The 12446-nt window shown below is 57.6% G+C and overlaps 1 protein-coding gene across 2 annotated transcripts; it reads left to right on the top strand.

The window, feature by feature from the left end:
* The first annotated feature begins 2783 nt into the window (after nt 1-2783).
* On the top strand, nt 2784-10376 carry LOC131569045 (acidic leucine-rich nuclear phosphoprotein 32 family member B). Of its 2 annotated transcripts, none has more exons than XM_058821250.1 (7): nt 2784-2927; nt 5693-5842; nt 6271-6393; nt 7304-7502; nt 7709-7827; nt 8115-8169; nt 9683-10376. In XM_058821250.1, the coding sequence occupies exons 1-7, from the start codon at nt 2874-2876 to the stop codon at nt 9769-9771; spliced, it is 789 nt and encodes a 262-aa protein (XP_058677233.1). In that variant the 5' UTR covers nt 2784-2873; the 3' UTR covers nt 9772-10376. The 2 variants fall into 2 exon arrangements, with proteins under 2 accessions (XP_058677233.1, XP_058677232.1); XM_058821249.1 differs by having other exon boundaries at nt 7706-7827.
* Nucleotides 10377-12446: the final 2070 nt, after the last annotated feature.

Here is a 12446-nt window from a genome sequence, read left to right as displayed (position 1 = left end):
CTGTGTCACCTTCCCCAGCCCTGCAGGGGGGTCCCACCAGCTCTGTCACCCCCTGGAGGGACAGCAGGGCCCAAGGCACCTCCTGGGCCATGGCAGTGACAGCCCTGCTGTCCCTGTGTCCCTGTGAGACCAGCAGCGTTCCAGGGGGGCCAGCAGGGCGCTGAGTGGCTCTGTCACACCAGGGAAGGGACAAACAGGGAGGGAGGTCCCACTGTTATCTCGTCCTTCCTGCAGCCAGAGCCCGACACACACCCTGCCCTTATCAGCACAGCCCGCGGGCAGGGAGGGGCTGGGACAGCGACAGCAACAGGGACAGGGGGACAGGAACGTGGCTTTGGGGATGGGAGAGTGGCACTGGGGATGGGAAGGTGGCACTGGGGACAGGAAAGTGGCACTGGAGACATCAAAGTGACATTGAGGATAGAGACATGGCCCTGGGGATGGGGATGTGGCACTGGGGAGGGGAACAGGGCACTGCAGATGGGAACATGGCACTGGGGATGGGAAAGTGGCAATGGGGACAAAAAGGTGGCACTGGGGTCAGGAACATGGCCCTGGGGATGGGAAAGTGGCACTAGGACGGGAATGCAGCACTGGGGATGGGAATGCAGCACTGGAGGCAGCAAAGTGGCAATGGGGGACAGGAATGTGGCACTGGGACAAGAACATGGCAGTGGGAATGGGAAAGTGGCACTGGGGAAGGGAATGTGGCACTGGGGACAAGAACGTGGCCCTAGGAATGGGAACGTGGCACTGGGGACAGGGACATGACACTGGGAACAGAAAAGTGAACTGGGGATGGGAAAATGGCCCTGGGGGTGGGAATGTGGCACTGGAGACACCAAAGCGGCACTGAGGACAGAAACATGGCCCTGGGGACGGAAATGTGGTACTGGGGTTGGGAAAGTGGCACTGGGGACAACAAAGTGGCACTGGGGATAGGGAAGTGGCACTGGGAACAGAAAAGTGACACTGGGGATGGGAAAGTGGCACTGAGGGCAGGAATGTGGCCCTAGGAATGGAAATGTGGCAGTGGGGACAGGAAAATGGCACAGGTGATGGGAAGGTGGCACTGGGGATGGGAATGTGGCATTGGGAACAGGAAATGGAATCAGAGAATTGCTGAGGCTGGAAAAGCCCTCTGGGATCGAGTCCAACCACGACCCCACAGTGCCAAGGCCACCACTAACCCACGTCCCCAAGTGCCACATCTGTGCATGGTGTGACCACTCCAGGGATCGTGACCCCAGCCCTGCCCTGGGCAGCTGATCCCCCTTCCTGTGAGGGAATTTCTCCTGATCTCCACTCCAAACCTCCCCTGGGTCAGCTTGAGGCCTTTCCTCCTGTCCTGTGCCTTGGACTCAGGAGAAGAACCCAACCCTACCTGGGTCACCCTCAGGAAGTTGCCAGAGGCACCTGGGGGTGGGAGCAGGGGCTGGAGAAGGGACTGTGGTGCCTGGGGATGGGAACAGCCCCTGGGGACTGGGAAACACTGCCTGGAGTTGGGAATGTGGCTCTGGAGACTGCAGCAGCACGCCTAGGGATGGGAATGTGGTGCTTGAGGAAGGGAACACAGCTCTGGAGATGGAAAAATGGTACCTGGGCACAGGAAAGTGTCTCTAGAGATGGGACCGTAGCTCTGGAGATGAGACCATGGTATCTGCAGATGGAACCATGGTATTTGGGAATGGGAATGTGGCTCTGGAGATGGAAAAATGGTGTCTGGAGATGGGACCATGGTATCTGGGAATGGGAACAGGGCTCTGGAGAAGGAATCCTGCTTCTTGAGGAGGGGAACATGGCTCTGGAGATGGAGCCATGGTATCTGGGAATGGGAAAGTGTCTCTGGAGAAGGAACCATGGCTCTGGAGATGAGACCATGGTGTCTGGAGATGGGAACATGGCTCTGGAGATGGGACCATGGCTCTGGAGATGAGACCATGGTATCTGGAGATGGGAACATTGCTCTGGAGATGGGACCACGGTATCTGGGAATGGGAACATGGCTCTGCAGAAGGAACCCTGGTTCTTGAGGATGGGAACGTGGCTCTGGAGATGGAAACATGGTATCTGGGAATGGGAATGTGGCTCTGGAGAAGGAACTGTGGTGCTTGAGAATGGGAATACAGCGCTGGAGACTGGAACACATTGCCTGCCAGCGGTAACATGGAGCTTGAGGATGGGAATGTGGCTCTGAAGATGGGACCATGGTTCTGGAGATGGAAAAGTGGCTCTGGAGAAGGAATCCTGGTTCTTGAGGATGGAACATGGTGCTGGGAGACTGGAGCACATTGTCTGGGATTGGAAATGTGGTTCTGGAGATAGGAACATGGCTTTGGAGATGGAAAAATGGCTCTGGAGAAGGTATCCTCTTTCTTGAGGATGGAACATGGTGTTGGAGACCGGAACACATTGCCTGAGGATGTGAATGTAGCTCCGGAGACTGGAACACGCTGCTGAAGCCTGGCACACAGTACCTGAGGATCGGAATGTGCCATGCAGCTGGCAGCAGTGCCTGGTGACACAAACGTGCCCGCAGAACACGGTGCCGCCGGTGGGCAGGGCCCAGTGAGCCGCGGGGGCCGGGACCGTGCGGAGCCGGGACTCGAACCCGGGTCCTTGGGGGCTGTGTGTAACTGTGCGTGTGTAAGTGCGGAGCGCTGCCGGCAGGGGGCGCTGCCGCGGGGCCGCGCGGCGCGCGCGCCTTTGTTGCCGTTGGCGCCTCTTCCTGCGCCGGGCGGCGGCGGCGCGCGCGGGCGGGGGCGGGAGCGCGAGCGCGGCGGGGCCGGGAACGGCGGCGGCACCGGGAGCGGCGGCACCGGGAGCGCAAGCGCGGCTCGGGCTCGGGCGGAGCGGAGCGGCGCGGCGGGAGCATGGAGATGGAGAGGCGCTTGACGCTGGAGCTGCGCAACAAGAAGCCGAGCGAGGTGCGGCGGGGGAGCGCGGGGCGGCACGTGCTGCGGGCGGGATGAGGGGTGGCGGCGGCGGGCGGGGGGAGGTTTGGCTGATGGCGGAGCGGCCCGCGGGGGTCCCGCACGGCGGGGACCGGGCGGGTTTGGCGGGGTGGGCACGGGGCGGTTGTGGCGGGAGCGCTCCCGCCCGGCCCGCAGCCCCGGCATGGCGGCGCGCACGTGCGCGGCGGGGCCCGCCCGCACCGGGGCCGCGCTGAGGCGGCGGTGGCGGCGGTGGGGCCCGGTCTGGCCCGTGGAGGGGCAGCGGGGAGCAGCGGGGCGGGCAGCGGGCCGGGCCGGGCCGGGTCAGGTCCCGCCGCGCCGCAGCCAGCGGGCCCGGGGAACGGGGCGGCCCCGCGCGGCCATGGCGGCTCGGCCATGTTAGCGGGGCCCCGCCGGGCCCGGAGCGGCTCCCGCGGGCTCCTCCAACCGAGAAGGGCTCGGGGGCTGCGGGGATGGACCTTTGGGTGCCGCCGGGGCCGCCCGTTCACCTCCGCTGGCGGCCGCGGGGCCGGGCCCAGCGCTCCTCACCCGCCCCGGGGCCGCCTCAGCCCCGGGTCCTCTTCTCCGGCCGCCCCTTCCCGGATCTTCCCCTTTCCCCCGGTCTCCCCTGATCTCTCTTTTCTCTCGGTCTCCCCCCTCACTTTTCCCTGGATCTCCCCGCTCTCTTTTCCCCGGATCTCCATGATCCCTTTTCCCCGGATCTCCCTTTTCCCCGGATCTCCCTTTTCCCCGGATCTCCCTTTTCCCCGGATCTCCCCTCTCCCTTTTCCTTGGATGTCCCCGTTCCCCTTTCCCTGGATCTCTCTTTTTCCTGGATCTCTTTCCCCCGTATTTGCCTTTCTCCCAGATCTCCCCGTTCCCCTTTCCCCTGAATCTCCCCTTTCTCCTGCATCTCCCCGTTCCCTATTCCCTGGTTCTCCCCGTTCCCCTTTCCGTGGATCTCCCCTTTTCGCCGGCTCTCTCCCCTGGATCTCCCTGTTCCCTTTCCCCGAATCTCCCCGCTCTCTTTTCCCTGGATCTCCCTGTTCCCCTTTTCCGTGGATCTCCCTGTTCCCTGGATCTCCCCTTCTCCCCAGATCTCCGCATTCCCTGGATCTCCCCTTTTCGCCGGCTCTCCCGGTTCCCCTTTCCCCGTCTCTCCCCTTTTCCCGGTCCGCCCCGCCGGGCCGTGCCGGTCCCTCCCTGGCCCCGGGGACACTCGGTGGTGTCGTGGCAGCTGCGGGGCCGTGGCACCGAGCACGGGGGGGAACGGGCGGCGAGCGGGGCTTTGGGTGGGGATTAAAGCGGCTCCGTGCAGGGCCGGGGGATTTGCAGAGCAGAGCGGCTGGGCAGGAGGAGCTGCTGCCCATGGAGGGACGGCAGGAGCTGCAGAGCCAGCGGGGTCAGGGCTGGCTGTCCCTGCGTGTCCCTGGACATCAGAAGGGCCCAGCCTGGGGTAAAGCTGGGCTTGGCTGGGTTAGGCTCTGCTGTGGCTGCCCCTGGATCCCTGCAAGTGCCCAATCCCTGGACAGGGCTTGGAGCAGCCTGGGACAGTGGAAGGTGTCCCTACCATGGCAGTGGACGGGCTTTGATGTCCCCTCCAACCCCAACCATTCCATGATAACCTTGTGGAGTTCAGGCTCACCTCTGTGCCCACACCTCCCAGCAGCAGCCACCCAGACCTGCCCTTTGCCACCTTCACCCCCACCACGGTGACAGTCCCACTTTGGTTGGAGCACGTCAGCTTTCTGATGTGTTGGGGAGCAAAACAAACTCTGCTCCAAAACTTCTGAGAGCCTCACCTCAAACCTCCAAACAGCGATGCCACCTGAGGAGTTTGGGGTGATAATTCATTGTGAGCTTGTGCTGTGCAGGTGGCAGAGATGGCCTCAGCCCCAGAGTGTTTAAAATGATTTTGGGAGCTGGCTGGTGTGAGCAGGAGAGGGAAAATGGGAGCGCTGCGAAGGAGGGATTTGGAGAGTGCCACGAGCCTTCTGGCCAAGGCTGATTTTTGCATCTTGCTGTCAAGAATGTGTGGGGTGAAAGCAGGTTTTGGGAGTGGTTTGTGAGAGCTGGGGCTGTGTCTGGTGTTTCCCCCCAGGTGTTTGGGGACAGCAGCTTTGTGCTGGTGCTTGGTGGTCCTGGTGGCATGGGGGGGTTGATTCCTTCATGTGCTGAATTCCTGGAGGTTCCTGGATGTGGAATCCATGCTGGGCACAATGTTTGGTGCCATCAGTGGTCTTGTGTCAGCAGCCTGAGGCTGAGCTCATGTGCTGAGCCCTGCCCAGGCACCTGTGCCACCTCACTGTCACTGTCACAGCGAGGTCAGTCTTGTGGGGACAGGTTTCCTGGCACCCCAGGGGTGTAGGGGACAAAGTGGGAGATGACAAACCCAGCTGACCTGGTTTGGCCCCTCGTTAGCAGAGCCTGAAGCTGACTCTGAAAGCTTTATTGATGTGCAGGGAGCTTTGGGATGTGACCTCGTGGTTCCAAACCCCTGGAGGTGGGGACTTGGTGGGGACAGCAGCAGTGTGTTGGTGCTTAGAGGGTGAAACCCCAACCACGGTGAGGGACTGTCACCAGAAGTTAATTGGTTTTAAGGTTCTAAATTTGGTTTTAAGGTCTTAAATTTGGTTTTAAGTTCTTAAAATTAAGTGAGGAGGACCTGGAGGCACAGTGCTCTTGTGCTCTGGCTGTGTTGGTGGTGTCACCTCGAGGCCAGGGGGACGGTGGTGACAGCTCTGGGTGTCCCTGTGCAGGTGAAGGAGCTGGTCCTGGACAACTGTCGCTCAGAGGATGGCAAGGTGGTCGGCCTCTCCTCAGACTTTGAGAACCTGGAGTTCCTCAGCATGATCAACATCAACCTGCTGTCCGTGTCCAACCTCCCCAAACTCAACAAGCTCCGCAAGGTGAGTCAGGACTCTGCTGCCATCCCCAGCAGCCCTTGGCCTTGTGCTGCCCCCTTTCTGTATTTGCCAGAAAATATCTTGAATTTTGCTTCTTGTGTGCTGAACAAGTGAGAGGGGTTGGTTTTGATGTACAACAAAACCCTCCTGAGCTTTTCAGGTGTTTAGTGCCCTTCCTGTCGTGCTTTTCTGCTCTTGTGCTGCTGTCAGAAGCTTCGTGGCATCATAAATATTTTGGATTTTGGAGCATTTATTTGCATGGGGGTGGCTGGTAGTGCTGTGCCCCTGCAAAAAAGAGTTTTTAAGGGCAAACTTGACCTGCTGCTCTGTGAGCTGAAATTTAGGTGCTCATTGCAGTTCTCAGAGCAATTTCCTTCCCTGTGTCACGAGCTGAAACACTTTGGTGACCATGTGATATTCCCTCCCTTCAGCTGGAGCTGAGTGATAATAGGATTTCTGGTGGCCTTGAAGTTCTAGCAGAGAAAACTCCCAACCTGACACACTTGAACCTAAGTGGCAACAAGATCAAAGACATCAATACCCTGGAGCCCTTGGTGAGTGGAGGCTGTGCTGGAATGCCAGGGATGAATTTTCCTTTGGGGATTGGGTCTGTGCAGCAGGAATCCAACGTCTTGGTAACTGTTCCAACAGCACTTCGTGGTTCTCATGGGAACAGATTTGATCCCAGTTTGAGGCTGGGCCAGTAGTTAATGGCTCCTCAGTCTGGAAAAGCAGCAGCCAGTTGCTAAAAGAAGCGTGAAATGGGGCTGGATGAGTAAAACTGTGGATGCTCAGTGCCCAGCTGAGAAGGGACCGGGAGAGGGTCGGAGGCAGTTGGAGGTAGGTGGCACCTGGGGTGTCATGGAATGAGGGAGCTGGGCAGCACTGAGGGCATCTGTCCCATCAGCCTGAAGGTTCTGCTGTGCCAGCACTGCAGGCTCCCATTCCCATTCCCACAGTGAGGCTGGAAAAGGCCTCTGAGCTGCCCCAGGAGTGCTGAGAGGGACAGGTCTGACACAGGGCATGTGTCTCACTGGCTGTTTTGCCCATCCATTCCCTCCAGAAGGAATTTGGGGTTGTTTTGCTCCTCCTTTCCTTGGCATGGTGCCCGCTGTGGTGGCCTGAGCTGGGCTGTGCCAAGGCTGCAGCTCTCCCTGAGCTCTGCCTGATCTCTTGAGCAGGATGAGTCCAGCTCAGCTGCTCCTGAGCTTGCTGGGCCTGCTCAGAAGCAAGAAAGATTTGCAAATACACAGAGAGTTTGTTCCAGAAAGGGAAGCCAGGACAGAGGAGCTGGACAGAAATTTCTGTGCCCACAATGAGAGGAGCAGTGACTCCTCTCCACCTGAGGAACATTTGGGGCAGAACCACTCTGTGCTGGACCTGGGCAGTGCCCCAACCACCTTGCCTTGCTTTCCTGATCTTCAGACAGCACTGTAAATAACCTTAACCAATTGATTTTTGCAGAAAAAGTTGCCAAACCTCCACAGTCTGGACCTGTTCAACTGTGAGGTGACGATGCTCATCAACTACCGCGAGAGCGTCTTCGCCCTCCTGCCCCAGCTCACCTACCTGGATGGATTTGATGCTGATGACCAGGAAGCCCCTGACTCAGACCCTGAGGCAGATGGGGATGCACTGGAAGATGATTATGAGAATGGGGAAGGTGAGGGTTTTTTCTGCTCCCGGTTTTTCTGCTTGGTAACGACCCCTTTTGCACTTTAGGGTGGGTTCCCCCTCTGGAGGAGGGGCTCTGGGGGTCCCTCACCTCTTCTTCCTCCCCTATCACACTCCTGGGTGGCACTGAGGGGTGAGGGGTGCCTGGGTTTGGGAACTGGGGCACTTCCCTCCCTTCCCCCCTTTTGGTAGAAGGTGAGGAAGAGGAGGACGATGAGGAGGAAGACGATTTGGATGAAGAAGTCATTGATGACGAGGAAGACGAAGATGACGATCTGGAAGGCGAAGAGGAGGAGGATGGAGTAGATGATGAGGTGAGGATGTCAGCAGTCACACGTGTGTCCCTTGTGTGGTGACCCGGGTGTCACAGGAGCCTCTGTGGGGCAGATCTGAGGGGTTTGCCATCCACTCTGGGCTGCTGAGGGTCACAAACTGCAGAGAGTTTCCAGTTCAGCCTTGGCCTGGCCCTTCCATGGCTCTGAGTGATGGATCCACGCAGCTCCATCCATGGCATGTGAGGAGCTCTTGGAGGTCCAACACCTTCTTCTCCACCCTCATGGAATTGTGGTTCTTGCTACAAACCCTCTTGTTCTCACTCCAGGAGGAAGATGAGGAGGAGGACGGTGAGGAGGATGAAGAAGATGAAGCTGAGGAGGGTGAGTTGAGTCCTGACAATTCAGTTTTTTGCAGAGCTCCCTCAACAGTCAAGTATTTGGTGTTTTGGAGCTCCCTCAGCCTCAGTGCTGATGTTGCTGCAGCTTTTCTGCCCGAGCTGGTGCTGAGCAGTGTCATCAGCCAGGGTCACACAGGGAGGGAAGGGATGAAATTCCAGCCATGCTGGGTAATTCTGGGAAATGTGAGAGGTCAGCTGCTCAGAAAAGCAGTTCTGGGAACTGATGGGCTGTGCAGGAGCAGGGCTTCTGTCCCAGGAGGGGCTGAGGGAATCTCCTGGGGGCCAGTTCCCCTCTCACATCTGAGCTTGGGGCCAGGCTCCTCTGGCTGTACAAACAAACAGCCAGATAAAAGCTGGCAGAATATTGTGGCTGGTATGAATTCAAGTGATCTTGAATTGTTAAGGTTGGGAAATCCCTCTAATACTGAGTCCAGCACCACCATGTTCAGCTCTGACCCCTGTCCCCAAGTGCCACATCCACATTTTTTTGCCTGGGCAGCCTGTGCCAATGCCTGACCTCCTTCTCCTTGAAGGAATTTTCCCCAGTATCCCATTTAAACCTCATCTGGTGCAACTTGAGGCCATTTCCTCTTACCCTGTCACTTGTTACCTGGGACAAGACTGGCTGTCCCCTCCTGTCAGGAGCTGTGCAGAGCCACAAGGTCCCCCCTGAGCCTCCTTTGCTCCAGGCTGAGCCCCTTCCCAGCTCCCTCAGCCTCTCCTGGTGCTCCAGACCCTTCCCAAGCCCCATTCCTGTCTCTGGACGTGCTCCAGCTTCTCAATGTCCTTCTTGGAGTGAGGACCCCAAAACTGCCCCAGGATTTGAGGCCTCAGCAGTCCCTGAGCTTGCTCAGGAGTGCCTGATTTCTGCAGATGCTGTGATTTTGAGGGTGCTCAACAAAAAAAAAAAAAAAAAAAAAAAAAATCCCATTTTCAGCTGTTGTACAGAGTACTTGGAGGGCAGAGAAAGTTGTTGGTGTCTCCTGTCAGCCCAGTCAGGCTTTTGCAGGAGGGGCAGGGCAGGGTGGATCTGCTCCCAAATGGTGCCAGTCTGTCCAATGGATCTGACCCCAAATGGTGCCAGTCTGTCCAGTGGATCTGGTGCCAGTGTGCCCAGTGGATCTGCTCCCAAATGGTGTCAGTCTGTCCCATGGATCTGCTGGCAAATGGTGCCAGTCTATCCATTGGATCTGCTGGCAAATGGTGCCAGTCTGTGCCATGGATCTGGTCCCAAATGGTGCCAGTCTGTCCATTGGATCTGGTCCCAAATGGTGCCAGTCTGTCCCATGGATCTGCTGGCAAATGGTGCCAGTCTGTCCAGTGAATCTGTTCCCAAGTGGTGCCAGTCTGTCCAGTGGATCTGCTGGCAAATGGTGCCAGTCTGTGCCATGGATCTGCCCCCAAATGTGCCAGTCTGTCCAGTGGATTCTGTCCCCTGCCAGCTCAGCTGCTGTCCCTGGGCTGGGCTGGAGAGTGAATCCCCCCTCTCTTTGCAGACCACCCGTGTGGGCAGAAGAGAAAACGAAGTCTAGAGGATGAAGGAGAGGAAGATGCAGAGGACGAAGAGGATGATGAGGATGACTGATCCCAGCGAGCCAATCAGTTTTACAGACTCTGACTGTGCTTGTCTTAACCTCCCCGTTGTGTCTGTGTGAGACTGTAAATCCCTGTCTCCCACTCCTCCTCCTCCCCCTTTGTAATGGCTGCAGCGTCCACAATATATTTTTTTAAGATTTAGAATACTGTAGGCATTCAGGGGAATCTTCCATACAAGGCTCACTTTTTTTCTCACAACTATCTCATGACCAAAGGCTTTTCTCCGTTCGGTGGTTTGTGCAGCAGCTTAAAAAAAAAAGGGCAAAAAAAAGCAAAAAAAAAAAAAAAAAAAGCCAAAAAAATCAAAAAAAAAGAGGAAAAAAAAATCTCCTCCTTAGGGTATCTGTGTGTCCCAAATGAGCTGTGCCACACTGGACCCAGAGCTCCAGCTGTCACCCTGCCAGCACAGAAGGCCTTTGCCACCCTCGTGCCCTCAGCCCAGGGCTCTGAAGACGCTTTTGGAGCCACCTCGGGTGCAAAATCTGGTTCATCTGCGTGGACTCCCAAGGATCCTGAGGGTGTCTCAGATCTGAAATCATGGTGATGTGATCTCTGGACATGCTTGAAGATGCTTTAGTGCTGGGGATGGGGGTGCCTGGGGTTTTGGGGGAGGGAGGGAGGGGCTGCTTGCATGACCTGGTACCTCTGCGATGCACCTTGCAGTAACCCTGCACTTGCTTTCCTATTTTATTTTATAAACTGGAATATTTTTCCCATTGGCCACTCAAGAACCATCCCTTGGGCTGTCCCAGGTGAGGGGGGTTCCTGTGGCTGTGTGTGTGCTGTGGGAGCCCTGCAGCAGCTTTGGGAAGGGATAGGGAATGCAGGTGAGGGGGTACTGCTGCTCCAGCCCTCATTTCACACTGCGCTGCCCTGTGCAGCCGCCACCATCACTGTGATCGATGCTCCTGCAGACCGTGTTAGCCTGGAAATTCTCAGGGTCCTTCTGCATGCCAGTGCCACCTCTGCACGGGCCCCTGGTGCCAGCCTGGCCTGGCCATCCTCCTCTTCCTCCTCCTCCTGTGTTCCTAGCAGGGAACAGAGCTCCAGCTTCGTGTGGCACCCCTTGGTGGCTGGAGGGAGGATCTGGGGGAGCCAGGCAGGCTCATGCAGCATTCCCAACCCCATTGCCACCTTCCCTGCCATCCCAGAGGTGTCCAGCCAGCGCATCCCTGGGGAGAAGGGAGGGAGGGACGGACAGAGGGACGGCCCGGGGGTGCAGACAAGCACTGGCACTTTGTGGCATCCCCACTGGGGGCTCCGTGTGCCCCCGGGGTGAGGCTCCAGCCCTCCCCTCCCCTCCGGGGGGTGTGTTCAGCATCACATCCCCCTCCCTGCCTCGCTTCGCTGGTGTCTCTCGCATTGTACAGTCTCTGTGACCATTTGGACAAGAACTAATCCTGTAAAATGCAAACTGAGTAACTTATAAATGTTTTAAGGAATTTTAAAAAAAAGAAAGAAAAAAAAAAGTCAGAGCAGCAGTTCTAATTTTTTTTCCCTGCATTTTTAGCAGATTGTATGGATTTTATATTAGCCTAGTAACTGTCAGGTTTTGATTGGTCAGACTAGTCCCAGAAATAAGGATCTCCAGCCCTTTTGTATCTTTTGTTACAAAATTTGGATAAAACTTTAATAAAAGACTTCAGTTTTTAAAAATCCATTGCTATGGAGCTTGTCTTGGCTGCCTCTGCCTTGGGACCAGCCAGGAATGCTCGGAGTGGGAGCTCTGGGGCACGTTTGGGTTTGTGCTGGGAGCAGGGCTGGGTTGGGCTGCCAGGACAGAGGGGGGGCTCTGCTGTGGGGTCTGCAGCACCCCCTGGGCCAGTGCTGCCCTTTGGGGGGTCAGAGCCAGACCCAGGTCAGGGACAGCTTGGGAAGGGTCTGTCCTGCCTTTGATGGGGACAGAGTCAGACCCAGGTCAGGGACAGCTTGGGAAGGGTCTGTCCTGCCTTTGTGGGGGACAGACTCAGACCCAGGTCAGGGATAGCTGGGAAGGGTCTGTCCTGCCTTTGGGGTGGCACTGCCCTGGAGGAGCAGGGCAGTCACCTGTGCCAGCTGGGCAAGGGGGCTGAGCTGTGCCCCCTGCCCCTCTTTGGGACCTGGGGGTCCCTTTGGGGTGCTCTGTGACCCCATGGCTCTGATGAGCTGTCACTGTGCCAGGTCTGAGCAGCTCAGGGACACTTCAGGGTGTCCATCAGGGCCTGAGGGGACTGGGATGGGCTGGGGAGGGCACGGTGCCAGCAAAGGGGGGCTGCAGGAGAGAGCCCCGGGGTGCTGCTCACACTGGGGGGGATGGCAGCAGGAGGAAGAGGAAAGGATGGATGGCAGCAGGAGGAAGGATGGCAGGAGGAAGAAGAGGAAGGGATGGCAGGAGGAGGAAAGGATGGATGACAGCAGGAGGAAAGGGATGGAAGGAGGAGGAAGAAGGCTTGGCAGGAGGGAGGGATGGATGACAGCAGGAGGAAGGAAGGGATGGGAGGAAGGGATAGCAGCAGGAGGGAAGGATGGCAGGAGGAGAATGGAAGAAATGGCAGCAGGAGAAATGAAGGGATGGCAGCAGGAGGAAGAAAAGAATGGCAGGAGGAAGGAGGGGATGGCAGCCGGAGAAAGGAAGGGATGGCAGCAGGAGGGAAGGATGGATGGCCAGAGGTGGAAGAAAGGAAT

Source organism: Ammospiza caudacuta, chromosome 28 (assembly GCF_027887145.1).
Source record: "Ammospiza caudacuta isolate bAmmCau1 chromosome 28, bAmmCau1.pri, whole genome shotgun sequence".
Taxonomy (NCBI): Eukaryota; Metazoa; Chordata; class Aves; order Passeriformes; family Passerellidae; genus Ammospiza; species Ammospiza caudacuta.
The sequence above is the reverse complement of the archived record's forward strand: the minus strand, read 5'-3'. Positions and strand labels throughout refer to the sequence as shown.